This window comes from Musca domestica, unplaced genomic scaffold (genome assembly GCF_030504385.1).
Source record: "Musca domestica strain aabys unplaced genomic scaffold, Musca_domestica.polishedcontigs.V.1.1 4, whole genome shotgun sequence".
Taxonomy (NCBI): Eukaryota; Metazoa; Arthropoda; class Insecta; order Diptera; family Muscidae; genus Musca; species Musca domestica.
The window spans coordinates 336,427-363,533 of record NW_026712328.1 but is presented as its reverse complement, the minus strand read 5'-3'; the positions used below and the strand labels follow the sequence as shown (position 1 = coordinate 363,533).

At 34.3% G+C, this 27,107-nt stretch overlaps 1 protein-coding gene across 9 annotated transcripts in view; it reads left to right on the top strand.

The window, feature by feature from the left end:
* The window catches only part of LOC109613610 (uncharacterized), an 873,804-nt gene extending 851,846 nt beyond the window's left edge, over nucleotides 1-21,958 (top strand). For 2 of the 9 annotated variants that reach the window (XM_059126779.1, XM_059126778.1), the window contains exons 7-9: nucleotides 19,345-19,601; nucleotides 19,664-19,719; nucleotides 19,941-20,580. In XM_059126779.1, the coding sequence (XP_058982762.1) occupies nucleotides 19,345-19,601; nucleotides 19,664-19,719; nucleotides 19,941-19,972 (345 nt within the window). In that variant the 3' untranslated portion in view covers nucleotides 19,973-20,580. Of the gene's footprint in view, nucleotides 1-19,344; nucleotides 19,602-19,663; nucleotides 19,720-19,940 lie in introns of those variants that run through there. The other 7 variants (XM_059126782.1, XM_059126780.1, XR_009342989.1 and 4 more) reach the window with 6 other exon arrangements.
* The last annotated feature ends 5,149 nt before the right edge of the window (nucleotides 21,959-27,107 follow it).

The window sequence follows — 27,107 nt, the reverse complement described above, 5'->3', positions numbered from 1 at the left end:
ACTGTTCCTTTTCTGCCTTTACTTACTTCCGATTTAACCATTGTTACAAGTTGTAAGAATTCGTTCTTTCAATATAGAAACATTTCTTTAGAATTTGTTTGGCCCAAATTCTAATCCTATTTGTGTTTATATTTCATTCTTTTTCCGAAATCCATATAGGAGATATATTGTGCTTTCAACGAACAAAGATCGGTTTTTAAGCTCTTTCATTTTCTACAGGAAAATTACCGACGAATCCCTAGTTTTTTCATTTGGTCCTCCACGAACCAGATTCTAACTCAAACTGAAAGTTCTTTCCCAGTTTGGATTAACAACTTAATTTTTTATCTTCAACAGTAAAGTAGTTAGAATCATCAAAATACCGAATATGGGGGGACCCTTAATTCGAGAGCTATACGAAAACTTGGACCCACGAACTTAACCTGCCTACTGTCAAATACACATGTGTAAAGCAGCTAAGTTTTTTAATACCCTCCACCATTTGCAGAGAACGTGAAAATTTTAAAAAAGATTCCGTAAAAATTTCTTTTAAATAAAACTCCTTTTGTCTATAAGAAGGCGAGTTCCTTCATGAGTGATTTTTTGTCATAGGCTGTAGAATCCATTACAAAGTTCAATTACAAGTATTCGTACGGTATCTCCTTTTGTCTATAAGAAGGCGAGTTCCTTCATGAGTGATTTTTTGTCATAGGCTGTAGAATCCATTACAAAGTTCAATTACAAGTATTCGTACGGTACCTCCTAATAGTCGATATTTTCACGATTTATGCCATATTTTTAAATAAAATTGATTCAAATTGGGTCCTGTGGCCGAACATATAGAGATCCAGAGCTAAATCTTTTTAGAATATATATATATATATATATATACATATATATATGTATATATATATATATATATATATATATATATATATATATATATATATATATATATATATATATATATATATATATATATATAAGTTCTTTACCCCCTGGAAGAAAATTGTCTAATTGCAAGTCCACGTCTTCGTATAGACCCCAATAAGATTTTAACAGCATTTTTAACGAATTTTATTTATTTGAATATTCACAAAATTCGTTCCAAATGGTGAAGGATATTCATAGTTCGGCCCGGCCAAATTTGCTGTTTTATCTTAGTTTTGTCAAATTTATCACAGTGTTAATCAATAAATTCCATCTTTCCAAAAAGTATTCGAGGAACTATAATCAGCTTCAATTCCAAAAGATTCTCCCGTAGCTCCCAGCCCATTTCTTCTATCTAATCCTGGACAGGTTAACTCAGGATTTCTTTCAATTTGCCGCCATGTGATACAGAAGGCTTCTCTGGGAACTATATGTCATGGCTCACATTCCAAAAAGTTTAGTTCGTAGCAGAGAAAGGTATAAGTGTCCACTATGTCCAAACAAAGCTCACATAATTCGAAAGTGTCCAAAATTTTTGAAGATGCATTCTGATTCCCGCACTTCATAAATCAAACATCAAAGGTTGTGTCTCAAATGTTTTTCAAAAACACATTCGGTGAAGAATTCTTTGTTGAAGGATCTTCCGAATATTTCGTTGACTGACTAGAACTTCTACAAGAGGTCACAAGTTGACATAAGTTTTGGCAGCGATGTGTGCTAGCCCGAATGTGTTTCAATTCAAGATCAGGTATATGTGGCTCTCGTTTGGCCCATAACATAACAACATAATCTCTAATTTTTGCGAAATTTTTGCATAAATAGATTTCACGCATTTGGGAAGTAAACAATCTACCAAGGCAGAACGTTCTGTCCCCATTCAATAAATTTTGCGAAAATCTTTTGAAATCTTTTTTTGTGTTTTGCCATGTTAAGGCGAAGATCAGATGTTTATGATTTATGTGCTTATAACCTTTCGACACGAGCTTAATGATGTGAAATTTGCAGTGAAAAGGAAAGCCAGATAGATACTAGCACACACTCTCCACTATGCGACGCGTTTCGCCGTTGGTTAAGCGGCTCATCAGGAATATTTGGTGTGGATGATGGCTTACAAGGGCCGTTTGTTTGCCTTTTAAGGATACCAATTTTAATGACGAATGTTTAGGGCATTCAATATCCAGTGCTATGGTTCAGATCCTTAAGAAAGAAGCTCTATTCATGTGATTAATAAGTTATAGGAAGAATGTGATCGTGCCTATCGGGAATGCTGTGATTTAGACCATATACGCTTTATTCCCATTTCAACGTTTCATCCGGTCCTATTTATTATTTACCTCACAATGTCGTCATCAAACCTTGAGGCCTATCCCTAAAAGTTCGAGTAGTATTTATCCTCTCCTACATCTAGCGGTTTACGGGTCCAATACTGAAATCTGACTTAACATTGTTAATTTTGAGGTGGAGATTCTTTCGCATCGTTTTCAATGTCGACATTGAGAAAATGTGCAGGCAAATCCTAATTTATTTAAATCAAATCCTAATTCATTCCACATGATCTTATATCGTTCAAGCCAAGATGAGAATACTCAAGACTTTTTATTACAGACAGTGACATTCGGTGTCAACTCAGCACCTTATCTGCATCAGTTAGCCGACGATGTTCGTTCAGAGCTTTCTAGAGCTAGCGACATTCTTTGTAATTTCATGTACTCCCTGGGGTTAATTCTATTTATTGAGCTTTACGTTCGATTCAGGAGTTGCAATCAGCTTTAAAGTCCGCTGGGTTGTCTTTACGAAAGTGAACATTTAATTTAAAGACAATTCCGGCCAATATTCCGCCTAAACATCTCCATCGACAGTACTTTTTTGAGTTCGAAGAAAGTAGTGCGAGCAAAAGTTAGGTATACGATGGGATGCTCATTTAGATTAATTATTTTTCACTGCCAAACCATTTTCTAATTCGTCCGCATATATTAAACGTGTACTTCTGTCGCATAAAGCGATATTGTTCGATCAAGCCGGTTGGTTTCCCCATGTGTGGTTTTGGCAAAAATGATGATGCAGAATATTTGTGCCTCTGGTATCGGATGGGATTATTTATTGTCTCATGATGTTGTTTCCGATTGGTTGCAATTGCAAAACAATTTTCTGTATATTGATAAAATTCGAATTCCCGCTGGCCTCTGTGATGCGTCGAAGACCGCGTATGCAGCGGTTATCGATAGTCCTCTTCCTTTATTCGATGTCACGTCCTATTACATATTCTTCTGGGCGGACTAAACAATTGTTCTTTCGTGGTTGGCTAAACCATCTTGTTTCTGAAAAACTTTCGTGGCAAATAGAATTTCCACCATTATTCAAATTGTTAATTGATCCAAATGATAACATCTTTCTTCAGCTAACCTTACAAGCAGAGGCGTTTTCTCGTCGGACGTTGTCTGCAATGACTTATTGTGGAGGGTAACTCACTGGCTGTGCGAAAAGCTTGAGTTAAGAGCTTCATGTTTCATATCCGTCAGTTCGTAGGTTCAATGAAGTTTACTTTCGAATAATTTTCCACTTTGTTGTCCCGCATGGAAGGCTACCTTAATTCCGGGGCACTATAATCAATTTTCCCGGAAATTTCCTTACTGGGACCACTATTCTGGTTCCGCTCGATTGCCAAATTGTTCTCAATAGTTGGGAAAAACTTAAGTGTGACATTGCATCTGTTCGACTTCGTCTAGAAGGTCATTCTAGTGCCGAACCGAGACCATCATCATCCAAGAGCTCTCAGCCAACTCCTTATTTTCTCAAAACACAGTTGTCCTGGTTCCCACTGCCGTGATTCGGATATCTGATGGGATAGTCAGAAGCTCGGCAAGAGCGCCTGACAGATTCATTAAACCTAACCACACTCACAACGGACAAGGAAGCCCTGTGCACCTTAACTTTGAGATCGATTCTGAGAGTAAAGCTGATGCAAAACTACGTGTCAATTATCGATACAGACGCCCACAAGAGCTCTGTCCGAGGAGTTCCGGACGAACTATAAGAATTTATACTAGGCCGATTCTAAGTTCTTCGAGCGTGCCCCTACAGTATTATTATAGCTGGCCTCTACACTAAAATAGTTTGAGGTGGCACAATTTCCAGATCATGACTGCCATCAATAAAATATTCAACTCTGCGATTTATTATAGCTGGCCTCTACACTAAAATAGTTTGAGGTGGTACAATTTCCAGATCAGGACTGCCATCAATACAATGTTCAACTCTGCGATTTATTATAGCTGGCCTCTACACTAAAATGGTTTGAGGTGGTACAATTTCCAGATCAGGACTGCCATCAATACAATTGATCAATATAATTGATCCAAATGACGACATCTTTCTTCAGCTAACCTTACAAGCAGAGGCGTTTTCCCGTCGGACATTGTCTGCAATGACTTATAGTGGAGCGCGCCCCTACAGTATTATTATAGCTGACCTCTACACTAAAACAGTTTGAGCTGGTACAATTTCCAGATCAGGACTGCCATCAATACAATATTCAACTCTGCGATTTATGGACCGTATACGTTCTAGTTTCTATTCTAAAACAGACTTCCCCAAAATGTCTATCGTCTAATAAAATATATATTTCTATTCTAAAATAAACCATTCATGAATTCTAATAAAAATTTTGCACTTTGAATGAAACACTAACATTTTTCAGATAACGGACATTTCATTCATATTACATTATAATCCGGAAAAGTACACACGACATGACCTTATTCAGTTGGGTTATAATCAAAATCGTAGGTGAAAGGTAAATATTCTTCGGACATGTCAGGTTTTCCTGATTCTTTTTTCTTTTCAGGTTTGCTGTACATGATGGAATTTGGTCCAAAAATAAATGTTGTGAAACTATAGTAAAATCAGTTCCGATTTGGATATCAATTTGTTAAGAAACATAGACCCACCACTCTTTGCAATAGAAGTTTAATTGAGGAATTATTAAGGGTAGGTATGTTGATTCACTTATGGTTCTGAATGAAAAATAAAACAAGTTATTGACTACTTCCGCCGCATTTCTGTTATAAATATAGAGATGTGCTTATTTACCGCTTTGCGGGATTAATTAGTATTCAATTTTTTTTATATTTTTTGGAGGAGGTACAATAAGAATGGCCTGTACATTCTATACATTATAGAAATATTATTAAATTAAATTGAGGGGAAGTTAGTTGAAGAATAGGTCGATAAGTTCCATATTCATAATCGAAGTTAGAAGAAACGTCTGCTAATTATTTTTAATTTTATGACACTTGACTTATTTAAAAATTTTGAAGAGGGTCGATACTCACATTAGTGCTCGAGTTTAGTCAAACATTGTGATATTCTTAGTTTAAAGAAAATCGTCAACGGGTTTCAAGGTAAAATCAACAGTTGATCAAGGGAGGTACCATAGGATATATTCCATATTCACAACAGATTTTATGTTACATATTGTATCAACATGTAACCATTGTATCAACAGGTTAAGTACGTAAATGGGCCTTGTATAGCCCCCATATAATTGTACCACCATATATTCACTATTTTGATGATTTTAGCGACATTATTCACCGGCTTACGTAAATTACATATTTGGATATGTTAATGGTTGTACAACCTATTAAAAAAATTGTCATGCAGGCCCACGTCTTCGTATAGCCCATGCATAACAGAACCTCCTTTTATTTTATGTAGTTCCTAACGGTACCTCCCTTTAGACTTGATTTAAAAACCACATAATATTCTTATATTATATTTTGAATGCGTATAAAATCTAAAGTGTAGCTCTGATTTTGAAGACAATCCAGTTGCTGTTGTTGATATAAGCGGTCAAAATGAAACAGTAAGGAATGGACCAATTGAATTAAAAATTGAAAGCAATACACAAATTCCGCAATCTACGTTATCGTATTTTCTTATTATTCGTGATAAATTTCGACAGGATTCTTACATACATACCAAGGAGATAAATCACATTTTACTTATATTTTAATACAAAACGTAAAACATAAATATATAAAGTTCTATCTGACAACTGTGGCAAACTTTGGCAATTCTATCCTTATATACATCATGTTTCCTTGATCTAAATGTTTACATTCTATTAAAATAATTAAGCAGAAAACCTCCTCAATTGCATATTTATTTAACTCACATTTTTTACATCCTTGGACTTTTTTAATCCTTCATAAAAAACACTTGATGTTTTCTTTGTTGCATTTTCATATTTCATCAGACCTATAACCATTTTATTAAGAAGTGGATTATAAATGTTAGATGGCGATAAATATGATGTATCGAATCTCGCCTTTATGTATTCTAGTTCCCTATAAAGATCCCAAAAGATTAATAGATAAGAATCGGAATCCATTAATTATTATCCATTATTAATTTTAAAAAGTCGAATAGGAAATCACATCCTTTGATATCTTTAAAGCACTGTATCCTAAATACATGGGCTTATTCTAATTTGGACAATTTTTCCCTTGTTACCATTTTCCATTACTTTTCTTTATACAGAATTAATTAATTATTTGTACAAATCGAAGATTATTATTTTACATAATATAATTTTCAGCCAATTAAATTGTAGAAATGACAAACAACTAAAAACGTTTAAAAAAAAAAACTGAATATTTACTAATAACTTCGACTTCTACATCGAGAATTAACCAGCTGGAGAATTTTCCGGAAATGATAAAATATCACTAATATCAATAAACTTTCCCATTTCTTGACCTTTTTAGATATTTTCGTATGACGGATAGCAACAATAATAAAAAATCTTTTATTTTCGGCATTCTTTTTCACATAAAGACATATACGTTCCATATCTTAGGAATACTACGTTTATTTATTTTTTCTTGGACTTAAACATATAACGATAAAGATTTCAACCCCTTCATCTTAAGAAACGTTTTCGATAATGTCAGTTCTTGTGTAGGCCTCGAATGATGTTTCAATTCAGTTCAGTTAAGGATCAAACCCCCAGATTGACCAGCTGAAAAATGTTGCTAAAATCTTCATAATACCCGCTATATGGATTCATTACTAAAATGAAATCTTACGCTGACTATTTCTTGTAACAAATTTAATGTCAATTTTACTGAAAATAAGAGAGGACAATCTAATATTTTGGAAAACAATGCGTGATATTGTCTTCATACTTATCCTTAGCGAACCCAAATTCAATCATTCAATATATTATACATTTGACAATGAAGGGACAAAAATTAATAATAATAATTAATATTAATTAATTAATAAGTGTAATCGCATGATATCATGAGATGACCTTGGTAATTGTACCATGGTTTTACCTTGGCATATTTATAATCTGTACCTTATGAAGATGAAGTTGATATGAAGATTCTTTGGGAAGGCAATAAAGTCAAACAACTTCCCCGCTCTTGTAGCGAATACATTAATTTTTTCCCTATCTAAAATTTTGACATTTTTTAAATCAGCTGTCAAAATGTCAAAATTTTAGATAGGGAAAAGAAGGAGAATAAAAGATATACATTGGAAAGCCTACGAATACAACAAAGGATTGCCAGATCAATAAATACCAAAGAAGACAAAGATAATACTAAACTACAGTATTCTATTGCGATTATTTAGAAACGGTTCTGTGATTAAGCTTAAGTTTAACTGTGATTCATATTTTATTGATTATTTATTTTTACTTTATATTAATTAAATGTTGTGGAGTCCCGTTTTATTAATATTAATAAGAAATAAATAATGCATAATTATTGATGTAAGTTAAATTTGAAGTGGAATATGTCACCAAACAAAATTCTAATAATGAAATATGTTTCTCATTAATCACCAGAATTCAATAAAAAAACGCTCTTGAAAAAGTTGGAAACAAGCCAACGAAACGTTTAGCAGAACATGAAATAAATTCGTTTATTTTTAATTAAATAACTTGACCATAAAAGCCCAATAAACCCATATTGAATAATCTCAACATTGGTCAACAAAATACACTTCTGAAAGAAATCATTATTATTTCTAATAAAAATGGTGTTCAAATATACTGGGATCCGCGAGACAGCCCAATCAGAATCTCCTTCCTGAAATTCTAACATGTTGTTAAGGATATGTTCAGCATGGTTAAAGAATATTTCATAAACATTATCCGCCAAAGTTAGCAAGGTCATCTTTAGTACATGGGTAATTACTTTATTCCTTAAAATGAATCCTTTGGTGCTGAAGTATGATCATGTTAATTTGTGGGCTTTATGATTTATCCTTCAAGGAGAATTGAAGCCCAATATAATTTTTCATACTCTTATGCAACTAAAAACCTAAACAGAACCATTAACACTCTCACATATTCATTATTTATTAGGCGTCACATAGCCTACGGAACTAAATATTTAGTTGCTAATTATAATCTTGGAATTAAAAATGAGAGCTCACAAAAAAGATTGTCCATAAATTCTATGCTGAACTTTTAAATTGAAAAATAATTATTCACTCATATACAATATATATATATATACTCATATATATATATATATATATATATATATATATATATACATATATATATATATATATATATATATATATATATATATATATATATATATATATATATGTATATATATATATATATATATATATATATATTCTAAAAAGATTTCGCTCTGTCCGTCTGATAGATAGATATTATGTTGATGATTGTAGCCAAATTTTTAAATAGAATTGTCTGAAGGACACAATGAGTTCTTCTGTGTACTTTACCCAGAGGAATAGAAGTGTCTATGTAGGACCACGATATCTTATATTTCCCATATAACGGTACCTTTTTATATTCAGTATTTTGAGATTTTAGCTCGATTTTTCATTCAGTTCTTTCAGTGACAAATTTCTTCTTGCAATGACTTGCAACTCTTCTTCTTCTCATTCATCGACATTCAATCAGATGTTTTCTGCTGTTGAAAATATTTTTTTGGAATTAGGAAGACTAATTGTTTTTGGAGAACAACTTGACAAAATGTGAAAAACCTAAATATAATAATGTAATAAGAAGAAGACTATTTCCAACATTTTTAGACAAATGCCATTAGAAACACGTTTAAAGGATTAAGGGGAACGCATCAAATCTATCTTTCTTTTATTGCTCATATTTTTATTTTATTGATAATTTCTTTTTTAATTATAAAACTTGTAAAATTGGTGGTGCTTTCTTTCTTTTAATTCATTTAATGGGGGACCAATAGTTTTGTTTTGACAAATCAGCTGATTGGTTGCAAGAAGAATAAAACTACCTTACTCTCTCAGAAATTTGTTGCTGTACAATTCCTGAAGGAAAAGTAACCAGACACACCTCTTGTTAAAATGACGTCATAACTTTTATGCATAAACGTTTTACCATATAAAATGCATTGAATATTACCAAAAGCATTTTTAACCATACCCAAATATGATTGTAGCATTCTGGCATGTAGTAAAGCTGAAATGAAAAAAAAAGTAAATGAAACGATTGTTTCGCTAAGTGCATCAACGATGCAATGCGTAGAGCCACACGCGTCTTCATTCGTCGGTGTCTCATCGACGACTAATAAATTTCGAGGCTGCCCATAGCTGATTTACGCATTCACAAAAAATGTGGGAACTTAAATGTGTCTTACTCTGACTGAAATTGACAAAACAATAACAACAAACACAAAAAGCAACGTACACAATTGGGAAGATGGTATTTTGATACACAATTCACATGATTATACACATGTCAAAGCAGGTACTTACCGCAGTTCTTTTTGCAAAATATTTATCTAATGTCGTACTTTGTGTTCTTTTCATTTTTGATTTGCATTTACTTGCAGCAAACAGGTAATTAGAAAACTGAAAGACACTCGCGTTATACTTGCTTTCGAAACAAAACTTTTCACTGTTTCTTGACAAAAATTTCACCTCAATAAACAGAGATGCCAACTCTATTGCAATATTAACATCAATGTATTTTTATATTGACCTCACGAGAAAATCAGAAATCTCTGTTTTAACTTCTTCATGTATGTACCTTACTTCATTAATATTTACTTAATGTAACTTGTATTTTGTACGTGTAAATTCATTTTTTCGATATTTATTGATTTATATGATCAAAAGGTATACAAATCGAAACTATTTAATGAACAAAAATAAATGTATTTTGACCAAATGATGACCGGGCCTCAGCTCCCCCACCCCCCTGCGTACGCCGATTTCATGAATTTGATGAACCAAACGCGATATGTATGTCGAATTTTAATAAAATTTGGATTGTGTGACGGAATTTGGTACAAATTATATTGAAGTCTGTTGAATTGGATATGGCTTCCGCATATATTTTCGACCGATTTTACATATTTGATGCACAAAACAAGAAAGGAATGTCAGATTCTAATGAAATTTGGAATCTGTAACGGAATCTAGTACAAAAATAAATTTGCCAAATAATTTTGAATTAGGTTCAGATTTGAATATATCTCCCATATATATTTTCGAGAGATTTCACATATTTGATGCACCAAAAACGATAGGTATGTCTGTTCCAATAAAATTTGCAATGAATGACGGAATTTGGTATACAAATGAATTTGCCAAATTATACTGAAATCTGTTGAGTTTGGATATAGCTTCTGTTATTGTCAAAATCGTAGGTGAAATTTCCTTTCCTTGCTATTTTCAAGCGTTTTCATGAATTTCATGAACCAAAAGCGATATGCATGTCCGATCACAATGGAATTTGAAATGTGATGGAATTCGGCAAAAAAATGAATTTGCCAAATTATATTGAAGTCTGTTGAGTTCGGATATAGCTTCTGTAAATGTCAAAATCGTTGGTAAAGGGAAATTTCCTTGCTTCTGTCAACTCAGGTTTTCCTGATTCTTTTTCAAAGATTTTCCTCACATACACTAAGACATATCCACTAACTTATTCATAGATGTGTGCGTTCTGCTTTCGTGTTAGACACATGTCGACTGTCCTTTCACGGACTGTTCCTTTTCTGCCTTTACTTACTTCCGATTTAACCATTGTTACAAGTTGTAAGAATTCGTTCTTTCAATATAGAAACATTTCTTTAGAATTTGTTTGGCCCAAATTCTAATCCTATTTGTGTTTATATTTCATTCTTTTTCCGAAATCCATATAGGAGATATATTGTGCTTTCAACGAACAAAGATCGGTTTTTAAGCTCTTTCATTTTCTACAGGAAAATTACCGACGAATCCCTAGTTTTTTCATTTGGTCCTCCACGAACCAGATTCTAACTCAAACTGAAAGTTCTTTCCCAGTTTGGATTAACAACTTAATTTTTTATCTTCAACAGTAAAGTAGTTAGAATCATCAAAATACCGAATATGGGGGGACCCTTAATTCGAGAGCTATACGAAAACTTGGACCCACGAACTTAACCTGCCTACTGTCAAAATACACATGTGTAAAGCAGCTAAGTTTTTTAATACCCTCCACCATTTGCAGAGAACGTGAAAAATTTAAAAAAGATTCCGTAAAAATTTCTTTTAAATAAAACTCCTTTTGTCTATAAGAAGGCGAGTTCCTTCATGAGTGATTTTTTGTCATAGGCTGTAGAATCCATTACAAAGTTCAATTACAAGTATTCGTACGGTATCTCCTTTTGTCTATAAGAAGGCGAGTTCCTTCATGAGTGATTTTTTGTCATAGGCTGTAGAATCCATTACAAAGTTCAATTACAAGTATTCGTACGGTACCTCCTAATAGTCGATATTTTCACGATTTATGCCATATTTTTAAATAAAATTGATTCAAATTGGGTCCTGTGGCCGAACATATAGAGATCCAGAGCTAAATCTTTTTAGAATATATATATATATATATATATACATATATATGTATATATATATATATATATATATATATATATATATATATATATATATATATATATATATATATATAAGTTCTTTACCCCCTGGAAGAAAATTGTCTAATTGCAAGTCCACGTCTTCGTATAGACCCCAATAAGATTTTAACAGCATTTTTAACGAATTTTATTTATTTGAATATTCACAAAATTCGTTCCAAATGGTGAAGGATATTCATAGTTCGGCCCGGCCAAATTTGCTGTTTTATCTTAGTTTTTGTCAAATTTATCACAGTGTTAATCAATAAATTCCATCTTTCCAAAAAGTATTCGAGGAACTATAATCAGCTTCAATTCCAAAAGATTCTCCCGTAGCTCCCAGCCCATTTCTTCTATCTAATCCTGGACAGGTTAACTCAGGATTTCTTTCAATTTGCCGCCATGTGATACAGAAGGCTTCTCTGGGAACTATATGTCATGGCTCACATTCCAAAAAGTTTAGTTCGTTGCAGAGTAAGGTATAAGTGTCCACTATGTCCAAACAAAGCTCACATAATTCGAAAGTGTCCAAAATTTTTGAAGATGCATTCTGATTCCCGCACTTCATAAATCAAACATCAAAGGTTGTGTCTCAAATGTTTTTCAAAAACACATTCGGTGAAGAATTCTTTGTTGAAGGATCTTCCGAATATTTCGTTGACTGACTAGAACTTCTACAAGAGGTCACAAGTTGACATAAGTTTTGGCAGCGATGTGTGCTAGCCCGAATGTGTTTCAATTCAAGATCAGGTATATGTGGCTCTCGTTTGGCCCATAACATAACAACATAATCTCTAATTTTTGCGAAATTTTTGCATAAATAGATTTCACGCATTTGGGAAGTAAACAATCTACCAAGGCAGAACGTTCTGTCCCCATTCAATAAATTTTGCGAAAATCTTTTGAAATCTTTTTTTGTGTTTTGCCATGTTAAGGCGAAGATCAGATGTTTATGATTTATGTGCTTATAACCTTTCGACACGAGCTTAATGATGTGAAATTTGCAGTGAAAAGGAAAGCCAGATAGATACTAGCACACACTCTCCACTATGCGACGCGTTTCGCCGTTGGTTAAGCGGCTCATCAGGAATATTTGGTGTGGATGATGGCTTACAAGGGCCGTTTGTTTGCCTTTTAAGGATACCAATTTTAATGACGAATGTTTAGGGCATTCAATATCCAGTGCTATGGTTCAGATCCTTAAGAAAGAAGCTCTATTCATGTGATTAATAAGTTATAGGAAGAATGTGATCGTGCCTATCGGGAATGCTGTGATTTAGACCATATACGCTTTATTCCCATTTCAACGTTTCATCCGGTCCTATTTATTATTTACCTCACAATGTCGTCATCAAACCTTGAGGCCTATCCCTAAAAGTTCGAGTAGTATTTATCCTCTCCTACATCTAGCGGTTTACGGGTCCAATACTGAAATCTGACTTAACATTGTTAATTTTGAGGTGGAGATTCTTTCGCATCGTTTTCAATGTCGACATTGAGAAAATGTGCAGGCAAATCCTAATTTATTTAAATCAAATCCTAATTCATTCCACATGATCTTATATCGTTCAAGCCAAGATGAGAATACTCAAGACTTTTTATTACAGACAGTGACATTCGGTGTCAACTCAGCACCTTATCTGCATCAGTTAGCCGACGATGTTCGTTCAGAGCTTTCTAGAGCTAGCGACATTCTTTGTAATTTCATGTACTCCCTGGGGTTAATTCTATTATTGAGCTTTACGTTCGATTCAGGAGTTGCAATCAGCTTTAAAGTCCGCTGGGTTGTCTTTACGAAAGTGAACATTTAATTTAAAGACAATTCCGGCCAATATTCCGCCTAAACATCTCCATCGACAGTACTTTTTTGAGTTCGAAGAAAGTAGTGCGAGCAAAAGTTAGGTATACGATGGGATGCTCATTTAGATTAATTATTTTTCACTGCCAAACCATTTTCTAATTCGTCCGCATATATTAAACGTGTACTTCTGTCGCATAAAGCGATATTGTTCGATCAAGCCGGTTGGTTTCCCCATGTGTGGTTTTGGCAAAAATGATGATGCAGAATATTTGTGCCTCTGGTATCGGATGGGATTATTTATTGTCTCATGATGTTGTTTCCGATTGGTTGCAATTGCAAAACAATTTTCTGTATATTGATAAAATTCGAATTCCCGCTGGCCTCTGTGATGCGTCGAAGACCGCGTATGCAGCGGTTATCGATAGTCCTCTTCCTTTATTCGATGTCACGTCCTATTACATATTCTTCTGGGCGGACTAAACAATTGTTCTTTCGTGGTTGGCTAAACCATCTTGTTTCTGAAAAACTTTCGTGGCAAATAGAATTTCCACCATTATTCAAATTGTTAATTGATCCAAATGATAACATCTTTCTTCAGCTAACCTTACAAGCAGAGGCGTTTTCTCGTCGGACGTTGTCTGCAATGACTTATTGTGGAGGGTAACTCACTGGCTGTGCGAAAAGCTTGAGTTAAGAGCTTCATGTTTCATATCCGTCAGTTCGTAGGTTCAATGAAGTTTACTTTCGAATAATTTTCCACTTTGTTGTCCCGCATGGAAGGCTACCTTAATTCCGGGGCACTATAATCAATTTTCCCGGAAATTTCCTTACTGGGACCACTATTCTGGTTCCGCTCGATTGCCAAATTGTTCTCAATAGTTGGGAAAAACTTAAGTGTGACATTGCATCTGTTCGACTTCGTCTAGAAGGTCATTCTAGTGCCGAACCGAGACCATCATCATCCAAGAGCTCTCAGCCAACTCCTTATTTTCTCAAAACACAGTTGTCCTGGTTCCCACTGCCGTGATTCGGATATCTGATGGGATAGTCAGAAGCTCGGCAAGAGCGCCTGACAGATTCATTAAACCTAACCACACTCACAACGGACAAGGAAGCCCTGTGCACCTTAACTTTGAGATCGATTCTGAGAGTAAAGCTGATGCAAAACTACGTGTCAATTATCGATACAGACGCCCACAAGAGCTCTGTCCGAGGAGTTCCGGACGAACTATAAGAATTTATACTAGGCCGATTCTAAGTTCTTCGAGCGTGCCCCTACAGTATTATTATAGCTGGCCTCTACACTAAAATAGTTTGAGGTGGCACAATTTCCAGATCATGACTGCCATCAATAAAATATTCAACTCTGCGATTTATTATAGCTGGCCTCTACACTAAAATAGTTTGAGGTGGTACAATTTCCAGATCAGGACTGCCATCAATACAATGTTCAACTCTGCGATTTATTATAGCTGGCCTCTACACTAAAATGGTTTGAGGTGGTACAATTTCCAGATCAGGACTGCCATCAATACAATTGATCAATATAATTGATCCAAATGACGACATCTTTCTTCAGCTAACCTTACAAGCAGAGGCGTTTTCCCGTCGGACATTGTCTGCAATGACTTATAGTGGAGCGCGCCCCTACAGTATTATTATAGCTGACCTCTACACTAAAACAGTTTGAGCTGGTACAATTTCCAGATCAGGACTGCCATCAATACAATATTCAACTCTGCGATTTATGGACCGTATACGTTCTAGTTTCTATTCTAAAACAGACTTCCCCAAAATGTCTATCGTCTAATAAAATATATATTTCTATTCTAAAATAAACCATTCATGAATTCTAATAAAATTTTGCACTTTGAATGAAACACTAACATTTTTCAGATAACGGACATTTCATTCATATTACATTATAATCCGGAAAAGTACACACGACATGACCTTATTCAGTTGGGTTATAATCAAAATCGTAGGTGAAAGGTAAATATTCTTCGGACATGTCAGGTTTTCCTGATTCTTTTTTCTTTTCAGGTTTGCTGTACATGATGGAATTTGGTCCAAAAATAAATGTTGTGAAACTATAGTAAAATCAGTTCCGATTTGGATATCAATTTGTTAAGAAACATAGACCCACCACTCTTTGCAATAGAAGTTTAATTGAGGAATTATTAAGGGTAGGTATGTTGATTCACTTATGGTTCTGAATGAAAAATAAAACAAGTTATTGACTACTTCCGCCGCATTTCTGTTATAAATATAGAGATGTGCTTATTTACCGCTTTGCGGGATTAATTAGTATTCAATTTTTTTATATTTTTTGGAGGAGGTACAATAAGAATGGCCTGTACATTCTATACATTATAGAAATATTATTAAATTAAATTGAGGGGAAGTTAGTTGAAGAATAGGTCGATAAGTTCCATATTCATAATCGAAGTTAGAAGAAACGTCTGCTAATTATTTTTAATTTTATGACACTTGACTTATTTAAAATTTTGAAGAGGGTCGATACTCACATTAGTGCTCGAGTTTAGTCAAACATTGTGATATTCTTAGTTTAAAGAAAATCGTCAACGGGTTTCAAGGTAAAATCAACAGTTGATCAAGGGAGGTACCATAGGATATATTCCATATTCACAACAGATTTTATGTTACATATTGTATCAACATGTAACCATTGTATCAACAGGTTAAGTACGTAAATGGGCCTTGTATAGCCCCCATATAATTGTACCACCATATATTCACTATTTTGATGATTTTAGCGACATTATTCACCGGCTTACGTAAATTACATATTTGGATATGTTAATGGTTGTACAACCTATTAAAAAAATTGTCATGCAGGCCCACGTCTTCGTATAGCCCATGCATAACAGAACCTCCTTTTATTTTTATGTAGTTCCTAACGGTACCTCCCTTTAGACTTGATTTAAAAACCACATAATATTCTTATATTATATTTTGAATGCGTATAAAATCTAAAGTGTAGCTCTGATTTTGAAGACAATCCAGTTGCTGTTGTTGATATAAGCGGTCAAAATGAAACAGTAAGGAATGGACCAATTGAATTAAAAATTGAAAGCAATACACAAATTCCGCAATCTACGTTATCGTATTTTCTTATTATTCGTGATAAATTTCGACAGGATTCTTACATACATACCAAGGAGATAAATCACATTTTACTTATATTTTAATACAAAACGTAAAACATAAATATATAAAGTTCTATCTGACAACTGTGGCAAACTTTGGCAATTCTATCCTTATATACATCATGTTTCCTTGATCTAAATGTTTACATTCTATTAAAATAATTAAGCAGAAAACCTCCTCAATTGCATATTTATTTAACTCACATTTTTTACATCCTTGGACTTTTTTAATCCTTCATAAAAAACACTTGATGTTTTCTTTGTTGCATTTTCATATTTCATCAGACCTATAACCATTTTATTAAGAAGTGGATTATAAATGTTAGATGGCGATAAATATGATGTATCGAATCTCGCCTTTATGTATTCTAGTTCCCTATAAAGATCCCAAAAGATTAATAGATAAGAATCGGAATCCATTAATTATTATCCATTATTAATTTTAAAAAGTCGAATAGGAAATCACATCCTTTGATATCTTTAAAGCACTGTATCCTAAATACATGGGCTTATTCTAATTTGGACAATTTTTCCCTTGTTACCATTTTCCATTACTTTTCTTTATACAGAATTAATTAATTATTTGTACAAATCGAAGATTATTATTTTACATAATATAATTTTCAGCCAATTAAATTGTAGAAATGACAAACAACTAAAAACGTTTAAAAAAAAAAACTGAATATTTACTAATAACTTCGACTTCTACATCGAGAATTAACCAGCTGGAGAATTTTCCGGAAATGATAAAATATCACTAATATCAATAAACTTTCCCATTTCTTGACCTTTTTAGATATTTTCGTATGACGGATAGCAACAATAATAAAAAAAAAATCTTCATAATACCCGCTATATGGATTCATTACTAAAATGAAATCTTACGCTGACTATTTCTTGTAACAAATTTAATGTCAATTTTACTGAAAATAAGAGAGGACAATCTAATATTTTGGAAAACAATGCGTGATATTGTCTTCATACTTATCCTTAGCGAACCCAAATTCAATCATTCAATATATTATACATTTGACAATGAAGGGACAAAAATTAATAATAATAATTAATATTAATTAATTAATAAGTGTAATCGTATGATATCATGAGATGACCTTGGTAATTGTACCATGGTTTTACCTTGGCATATTTATAATCTGTACCTTATGAAGATGAAGTTGATATGAAGATTCTTTGGGAAGGCAATAAAGTCAAACAACTTCCCCGCTCTTGTAGCGAATACATTAATTTTTTCCCTATCTAAAATTTTGACATTTTTTAAATCAGCTGTCAAAATGTCAAAATTTTAGATAGGGAAAAGAAGGAGAATAAAAGATATACATTGGAAAGCCTACGAATACAACAAAGGATTGCCAGATCAATAAATACCAAAGAAGACAAAGATAATACTAAACTACAGTATTCTATTGCGATTATTTAGAAACGGTTCTGTGATTAAGCTTAAGTTTAACTGTGATTCATATTTTATTGATTATTTATTTTTACTTTATATTAATTAAATGTTGTGGAGTCCCGTTTTATTAATATTAATAAGAAATAAATAATGCATAATTATTGATGTAAGTTAAATTTGAAGTGGAATATGTCACCAAACAAAATTCTAATAATGAAATATGTTTCTCATTAATCACCAGAATTCAATAAAAAAACGCTCTTGAAAAAGTTGGAAACAAGCCAACGAAACGTTTAGCAGAACATGAAATAAATTCGTTTATTTTTAATTAAATAACTTGACCATAAAAGCCCAATAAACCCATATTGAATAATCTCAACATTGGTCAACAAAATACACTTCTGAAAGAAATCATTATTATTTCTAATAAAAATGGTGTTCAAATATACTGGGATCCGCGAGACAGCCCAATCAGAATCTCCTTCCTGAAATTCTAACATGTTGTTAAGGATATGTTCAGCATGGTTAAAGAATATTTCATAAACATTATCCGCCAAAGTTAGCAAGGTCATCTTTAGTACATGGGTAATTACTTTATTCCTTAAAATGAATCCTTTGGTGCTGAAGTATGATCATGTTAATTTGTGGGCTTTATGATTTATCCTTCAAGGAGAATTGAAGCCCAATATAATTTTTCATACTCTTATGCAACTAAAAACCTAAACAGAACCATTAACACTCTCACATATTCATTATTTATTAGGCGTCACATAGCCTACGGAACTAAATATTTAGTTGCTAATTATAATCTTGGAATTAAAAATGAGAGCTCACAAAAAAGATTGTCCATAAATTCTATGCTGAACTTTTAAATTGAAAAATAATTATTCACTCATATACAAAGGGTGTCTTAATTTTCAACGCCGATCTAAATAATGCATCTGAAATCGGATCAGAACGAAAAACAAAATAAAAACAATATTTCTGTCTCAAACAACATAATTCTAAAATAATTTTTTGTGATAAGAGTATAATCGAATAGTGAAGAAGAGCCGTGTGTGAAAACACTGAAGTACTTAAAATTTGTTAACACACCTGTTTATGCAATATCGTATTAATTAAGACATATTTATTTTTGTATTCCAGACCGAATTCGTATTTAAATCGCTTAAAGCGTATTTGAAAAGAGCACCATCTCTTAAGGGAGCCGCCTTAGTGAAGTTATCTGCTCTAAAAGTTCAATCGGATCTCTGGAATGGATTTCTTAATGTGTCGATGTTAATATCAAGTCTTCAATCCGTTGAAATATCGTCTGACAATTGGATAGATAACGTTTTAAACATATACAAAGGCAAATTTAGCATACCAACAGAAAAAAGTTTTAATTCAGAATCGCATCAAACGTACGTACCAAAAAAAAAAAACTCGCAAGAGTGGAAACATATCACGTATATTTCTCTTTCAGATGGGCATATCCGATTGTTGCAAAAACTTTCTACGACACTTTAAGTCACTCAATAGGTAAGATATGCAGATATATCAAATATATTAAGATGTGACCAATTGATCATATTAGCGTATTCTGTTGTCAGCACTATATATATATATATATATATAGATATATATATATATATATATATATAGATATATATATATATATATATATATATATATATATATATATATATATATACTATTTGATTAAATCGAAATTTAATACAATCTTGCATAATCCCTTGAAGGTTTTGTTCGACATTCCAGTGATCTATGGTGAGACTAGTTAGTACATTTATGTTTATCTTCGATGGCTGTTTATGATGTCAACGATGAAAATTGGGATCACATTCTTGCGTTTTTGTGTCTGCAACGACTGCTAAAACCTACTCAGACACTTTGGAACTTTTATCTTGGAAAAACTTGGATACTTTTTTCCCAGAGCGTATTTGTATGTTCATGTGTCTTCCTGACATGCATGGTTCTAATCAATCTAAACGGTCAAGTAGTAAAAAAGTTCAAGCGCATCATTGAAATGTTAATGTGTCTGAGTCCCGCGATCTTCCCGCGTCGAAAATTGTTTCGTTTGTCAGAATCAACGACATAAATTTAGACCCGATGATCGGTATAAATTATGAAGTGCGATCATCTCTGTAAAATTGTCCTCTTAAAGGTCATAAAGTAAAAAAAATGTGTTAGTTCGAAATGTAATAAAGTCCATCATACAATAATGATTCGGGAACATATTACAATGGTAATTCGACTCAAATTTCCATCGGAAAATCTAATGTTTCTGAAAATTCCAATTTCAGGCTATCTAGTTAGTGAATAAGGATCCCGTCAAGTGTTCTACACCGCAAAGAACAAATCTGTACTTTTTGATACGGCTACGGTAAATATCGTTCACAAAGGTGTTTTGTGTCTATATATATATTATATATTATATATGCGATATATTATATATCGTGCATCAGAAACCTCTTTTATTTCAGAAGGACTTTACAAACGTCTGAATCTTCCCGTTCATCCCGCTAATGCTGCTGGATCTGAAGTTAGTTGTTCGCTCTTGGCTACTGCTAGTAAAGCTTGTCGTATACAAATTAGCGGCCTAGTCTACCTGATACTTATCTGGCATTAGAAGCAATAGGTTAGTATTGCGTACCATTTCAGGGAATATTCCGCAATTTGTGGCCAATTCAAAGTTGAGGACGCAAATCCTGACCTTCACTTGGCATTGTACGCTGTTTGATTTTATCTACTTTGCACTTAACAATATGGTTAAAAACAGTTACACTAAAGGGGAAGTTTTTGAGGCATCTTGTGAGGCTGACTGGGAAAGTCAGTCAGTTTCCAGTCATATCCTCGATCATATAACTCGATCAGGTTTCAAAGATGGATTCAGGAGTTTCAGCCGAATTTCATGTCTTTTCCGATACCTTCATAAAAATAACTGACGTTCGCACCCGGCTGATAATAATGGCTTAAAAGATGGACAATAAATTTTCTTGTTGGACCGCCTTTGTTAGCGCCGCATGAACCTCTCATCATAGAACAAACATTAAGTCTAGTTAATCGGTTTAGGAATGTCCAGGCAATTATTGAAACATATTTGAAACATTTATACATGCGGTATAAATGGAAATTTTACAGAACGCGAGATAGCAATAGACGAACTAGTTGCTCATTAGGCTGTATTGAAACTGGTCATGTTCGAGTCCGATCCGAGAACGGCGCTGTAAGACGGTCAATCATGAAGTTGGTCGTTCTGGATCCGAATTCAACAAAATGGATTCATCTGCGGTCCTCGCAACTGGTTCACCCATGCAAACCGAGTCCGACTCCATATCTGTGGATTCAACTGCGGCACCGGTCCCTTCTAATAACTTCAAAATTGAAAACTCGCGAAGCGATTCCAGATCTTTGGGTCCATTCCTCAGTCGTTGGAAGAGTCGACAAAAAAAAATAGGTTCCGATTCAAGAATGACGGCATGCATCGAAGAATTGCTAACAAGTGTAATGATTGACATACCAGGAACTGCCAAAGTAAAAGAAAGGAAGATCACAACCCTCTTCTTCGCATTGATTCGAAGACCGCGTTAAACCCATAAGTAATCGTCGGCGTCGCCCGCAAACGGATTAAAGGCACCGGACTGCAAAACGGTCCCTTATACTACTCTCGTTATGAAACTTTAAATATTTCAATTTTTTTAATAACTCAGCAATTTTAATATTGGTTCAATCACATACATTTGCATTGTTTGCTGAATAATTATTTTTGTAGCAAATATTTTTTCTTTACTTCAAATTGAAACCTACTTTGTGTACATACAATTTTACAAGTTTGTTATCTAATTAATAAAAATTTTATATTAAAAAATAAATAAACACCGCATTTTATTTTTGCACAAATAATATAAGAGGTTATGGGCGTTATCAAACAAGAGTCAATCTTGCAATTCCGTGGAACTAATTGTTGAGAACTAGAGTTTCGAGTGTAGATTTATCTGTATTCGATGGATTTGCTGAATGCAACAGAAAAAAATCCACTAGCCGGATAAAAATGTTAAGACAACAATCATCAACATAATAGTATTGGAATTTGTCCGCGACAAGAAAACTGCGAAGGAGATGTGGTCTGCTCTGCAATATACATTTAATAAGAAGTCTGTTACGAATCAGACATTGGTAAGTGAACAATTAGCGGTTATGCGAATGAAACCTGGTGATGATTTGCGAAAACATTTAATATTGTTTGATGAGATTTTACGAAAATTAAAAACTTCTGGAGCAAATGTGGACAAAAGGGATGACATTGCTCAACTTTTTATCACGCTATCAGAAGCTTAAGAGCTAATGCAGCATCAGCTTCGAAGTCAATTTGTTTCATGTCAGCGGCCCCTGATAGTAATTAAAGATAAGTCTTAAGATTTAGTATTCAAAATAGATTCTTGGGCGACGGATCACATGTGTAAACATGATTGGTGTTTCAATGATCTCCAATTTTAAATGAAACCATTACCACATATGTTGGGAATGACACTGATAAAGGATATTAGAAAGATATACCAATCGCAATGAAAGATGTCCTATATGTTAAAGGACTTCGGGATAACTTACTGTCTGTACCAAAGCTAACAAAAAATTGAATATGCGCCATAATTTTTTTTAATTTTTTATGAATGAAACCAAAAAATGTCGGAAATAGCATTAAATTTTAGAATAAGTTTAGATTTGTTCGAATTAGTAAACTTTGACACGATTTATGGCCTTCAAACTGCCAATGAAACCGTCACACGCTCTGCGGTATTTTGGCCCATTCCCGGCGAAGCGCTAGCTTGAGGAGATCTTTCCAAATTACTCCAGACACAATAGTCCAACGGATTGATATCCAGAGATTTTGGTAGGAACTGCGCGCTGAAAATGAAGAGAGGTACCTCATTTTTTAACCATTCTTGTGTGGCGCGTGTTGAGTGCGATGGTGCTGAGTCCTGTTGGAATGTCCAAGGTCTGCGGCCAAAATGTTTGCGTAGCCAAGGCTTTAGTACACCCTCTAGAATATTTTCGCGAATACATTTTGGTTGTTTACAAACTGCTGGATAACGAATGTTTTCTCATCGGAGAAAACCAAATTCGGCAGCTCACCACCTTCGGCCAAGCGGAGTAACTCTTTAGCTCATTTGGGTCTATTTTCTTCCTGTTGCAGTGTAAGTTCTTGCACTTTTTGGAATGTCAATGGGCTTATTTTTCAATATATGCCGAATGGAATATGTTCAGCTCACGAGCCATTTTTCGGTTTCGATCAAGTCGCTTCTTTACTTGTCGAACCATTTCTGCTGATGTTGCTGTTTTCTTCCGTCCACTTCCTTGACGTCGGGCTACGCTTCCAGTAATACCGTAACGAGCAATTGTACGAGACACAAAATATTTATTCACATTGAAATGCTGGAGTGCTGTAATGATAGTCACTTGTGGTTTTCAGCCAAATATAAAGAATTCACACTATCACGCTTGAATTCCATCACGAATAACTTTTTTCTGGAAAATTCTCACCAAAATGCTTTTTTACGCTTGTAAACAATATAATGAACTGTCACTGGAATAATTTTAACAGCTGTCGGACGAGTGGCTTAGAAATGACAGCAGTCTGAATTTGGTGCAGTTTTTTATCTCACACTGCAGACCTGTTGATAGGAGTCTATCTTTACCCCAAATTAATATTAAATGGTTGGCGTTCGATTTTGTTTACTGGCTCAAAACACAGTGTTTGGCTGACTTCTCACATGTTCTATTCCAGCAGCCCAACTTCATACTTTCGCCACTACTATTGACGTAGTGTGCAAAGTTCGAGGTTAGGAAACCCACTTCCAATAGTAGACTTATTTTGGATTGTTTGTAGAAGCTAGCAGTTCCAAATCATTGAGCACTAGGTAAAATGTGCTGTTAGATTTTATCCACTTTGCACTTGATAATATGGTTAAACCCAGTTACACTAAGAGAGAAGTTTTTTCGGCTATTGTGAGGCTAAATGGGAAAAGGATGCAGTCATATCCCCACGTAAACTTGATTAGGTTTCATAGATGAATTCAGGAGTTTTCGCCGAATTTCATGTCTTTTCCTATGCCTCGAAAAAGGCGTTAGCGGGGGTAATCTATATGCATTTCGAATACCCAGATGGAATAATTTTTGTTCATTTGGCTTACTTTTCATTTGGTGTAAAGCGTTTCAAGTCATTGCTAGTAAAATTTTCTTCATAAAAATAACTGATGTTCCCTCCAGGCTGATAATTATCGTTAAAAAGATGGACATTTTCCTCCACAGAAATTTTTCTTTATGGGCCGCCTTTGTTAGCATAGCACGAACCTCTCATCAAAGAGCAACCATTAAGTCTGTGTAATCGGTTAAATAAAGTTCAGGCAAATATTGAAACATATTTGAAACATTTACACTTGCGGTATAAATGGAAATTTGCAGAACGCGAGATAGCAATAGAAGAGCAAGTTGTCGGTAGGATGTATCGAAAATGTTTATCCGGGAATTGACGGTCACGTTCGAGTTCGATCCGAGAACGGGGTTGTACGGCGACCAATCACTAAGCATCACTCTATAAATTATTATATAGTATGTTGATGAAATTAGATTCCGAATATAAACTGTTGAATGTTGATGATGGAAAAACCACCTTAGATTGTCCTCGCACTGATACCACATTGTCTTCTGCTGCCGTAGAAGCAGAACTCGTAGAACCGTTTGCGGCCGTAATGATATCCGATCCTGGATCCGAATCCAATAAAACGGATTCATCTGCGGCTCTCGTATCTGCTGCACTCATGCAAACCTAGTCCGAATCCATATCTGTGGATTCATCTGCGGCACCGGTCCCTGCTAATAACCTCAAAATTGAAAACTCGCGAAGCGATTCCAGATCTTTGGGTCCATTTCCTCATTTGCAACAGATTCAAGAAAAAGAAAATCCTCTTATAATATCCCGTAGCAACGAGCAAGAGGAGGAATGTGTGGAGAATCTCGTTCCTGCTCAACATTTCAGCAATGATGAAAGCAATTTAGATGTTGAATAGGTTTCTGCAGAAAATGATAACGATATTAATTCTGTCGATAAAGAAACCACTAGTGACGAAAATGAAGCCACGGCATCGCAATCCGAACCACCAAACTCCGAAGCTGTTTCATTGGAGCCAAGAAGAAGCGAAAAATTAAGGCCAAAATTAATAGGTTATGTGGTAGGAATTGACAATTGTGCCTAAAACATATGACGAAATCATGAAGTGTTCCTTTAAATATAATTGGATGAGAGCTGCGAAGGAAGAGATTAACTCTATTGAAGAAAATCGTATTTGCGATTTGGTTCCACGCCCTGTCAACCATAAAATATTGAAGTCTAAATGGATATTTCGATCCAAGATGCTGGAACACAAAATTAAACGATTTCTTGCTCCAGCTTGGTTTTAAGAAATCTTTACATGATCCGTGTCTTTATACAATGTTTCAAAGGAATTCGGTTTTGTTACTATAAGTGGACGATGTATTGATTGCGGAAAATTATTTGAAAGCAATAGGGGAGGTAAAATCGGATCTACGTGCATCATTCAAAATGTCCGATTGTGGATCCCTACAATATTACTTGGGAACGAAGATTGAATATGAACAATATTTGAATATGAACAAAAGGCACAATGAAGCTGAACCAGAAAAATCGCACTGAAAAGACTCTTGAAAAATTCTCAATGAAAGAGTGCAATCCTACAAAAAATCCAATGGAAAATGCATTGATTCTTACAATAGGAACCCAAGAGTTAAGGGACAAACCATATCGTGAAATGCTAAAATGCTAATGTTAAGCGTCCGACCAGATATATGTCATCAAATATCGTACATCGGTCCAGGCGAGCTACATTGGTCTGCATTAAAAACAATCGTTCGTTCCACCATAGTGTGGAGGGTATATTAAGTTTGTCATTCCCTTTGTAACGCCTCGAAACACACATTTTAGACCCCGCAAAGCATATATATTCTTGATCAGCATAAAATTCTAAGTCGATTTAGAGATTTCCACCCATCTGACCGTCTGTGGAAATCACTCTAGCTTTCGAACGAATTGAAGTAGATTGATAAAATTTTACTCAAATGTATGCTATGTCTGCAGGACTTTTGGTATTAAAAAATGGGATATGTAGGTCCACGGTTTGGTATAGCTCCCCTATAACGGTATCTCCCGATATTGGGGTGTTTGATGATGTCAGAGACATTACTTACCGGAATTGATTGAAATTTGGTATTTGAAGTCCGAAAGGGATACTACAGCCTAAGAAGGAAAATTGTCTATGCAGGTCCACGTCTTCGTATAGCCCCCTTATAACAGTACATCCCGATATTCGGTATTTTGATGATTTTAGCCACGTTTTTCACCGGAATTGTTTCAAATTTGGTATTTGAAGTTCGAAATAGATATTAGAGCCTAAGACAGAAAATTGTCTATGAAGGTCCACGTCTTCGCACAGTCCCCATATAACGGTACCTCCCGATTATTGATATTTTGATGATTTCAGCGACGTTATTCACCCGAATTGTTTCAAATTTGGTATTTTGTAGTGGATAGTACAGCCTAAGACAGAAAGTTGTCTGTGCATGTCCACGCCTTCGTATAGCCCCCATATAACGGTAAACCCGATAATCGGTATTTTGATGATTTTAGCGACGTTATTCACCGGAATTGTTTCAAATTTGGTATTTGAAGTTCGTAATGGACAGTACAACCTAAGAGAGAAAATTGTCTGTGCAGGTCCACGTCTTCGTATAGCCCCCATATGACGGTTTCTCCCGATATTCGGTATTTTGATGATTGTAGCGACGTTATTCACGGGAATTGCTTCAAATTTGGTATTTGAAGTTCGAAATAG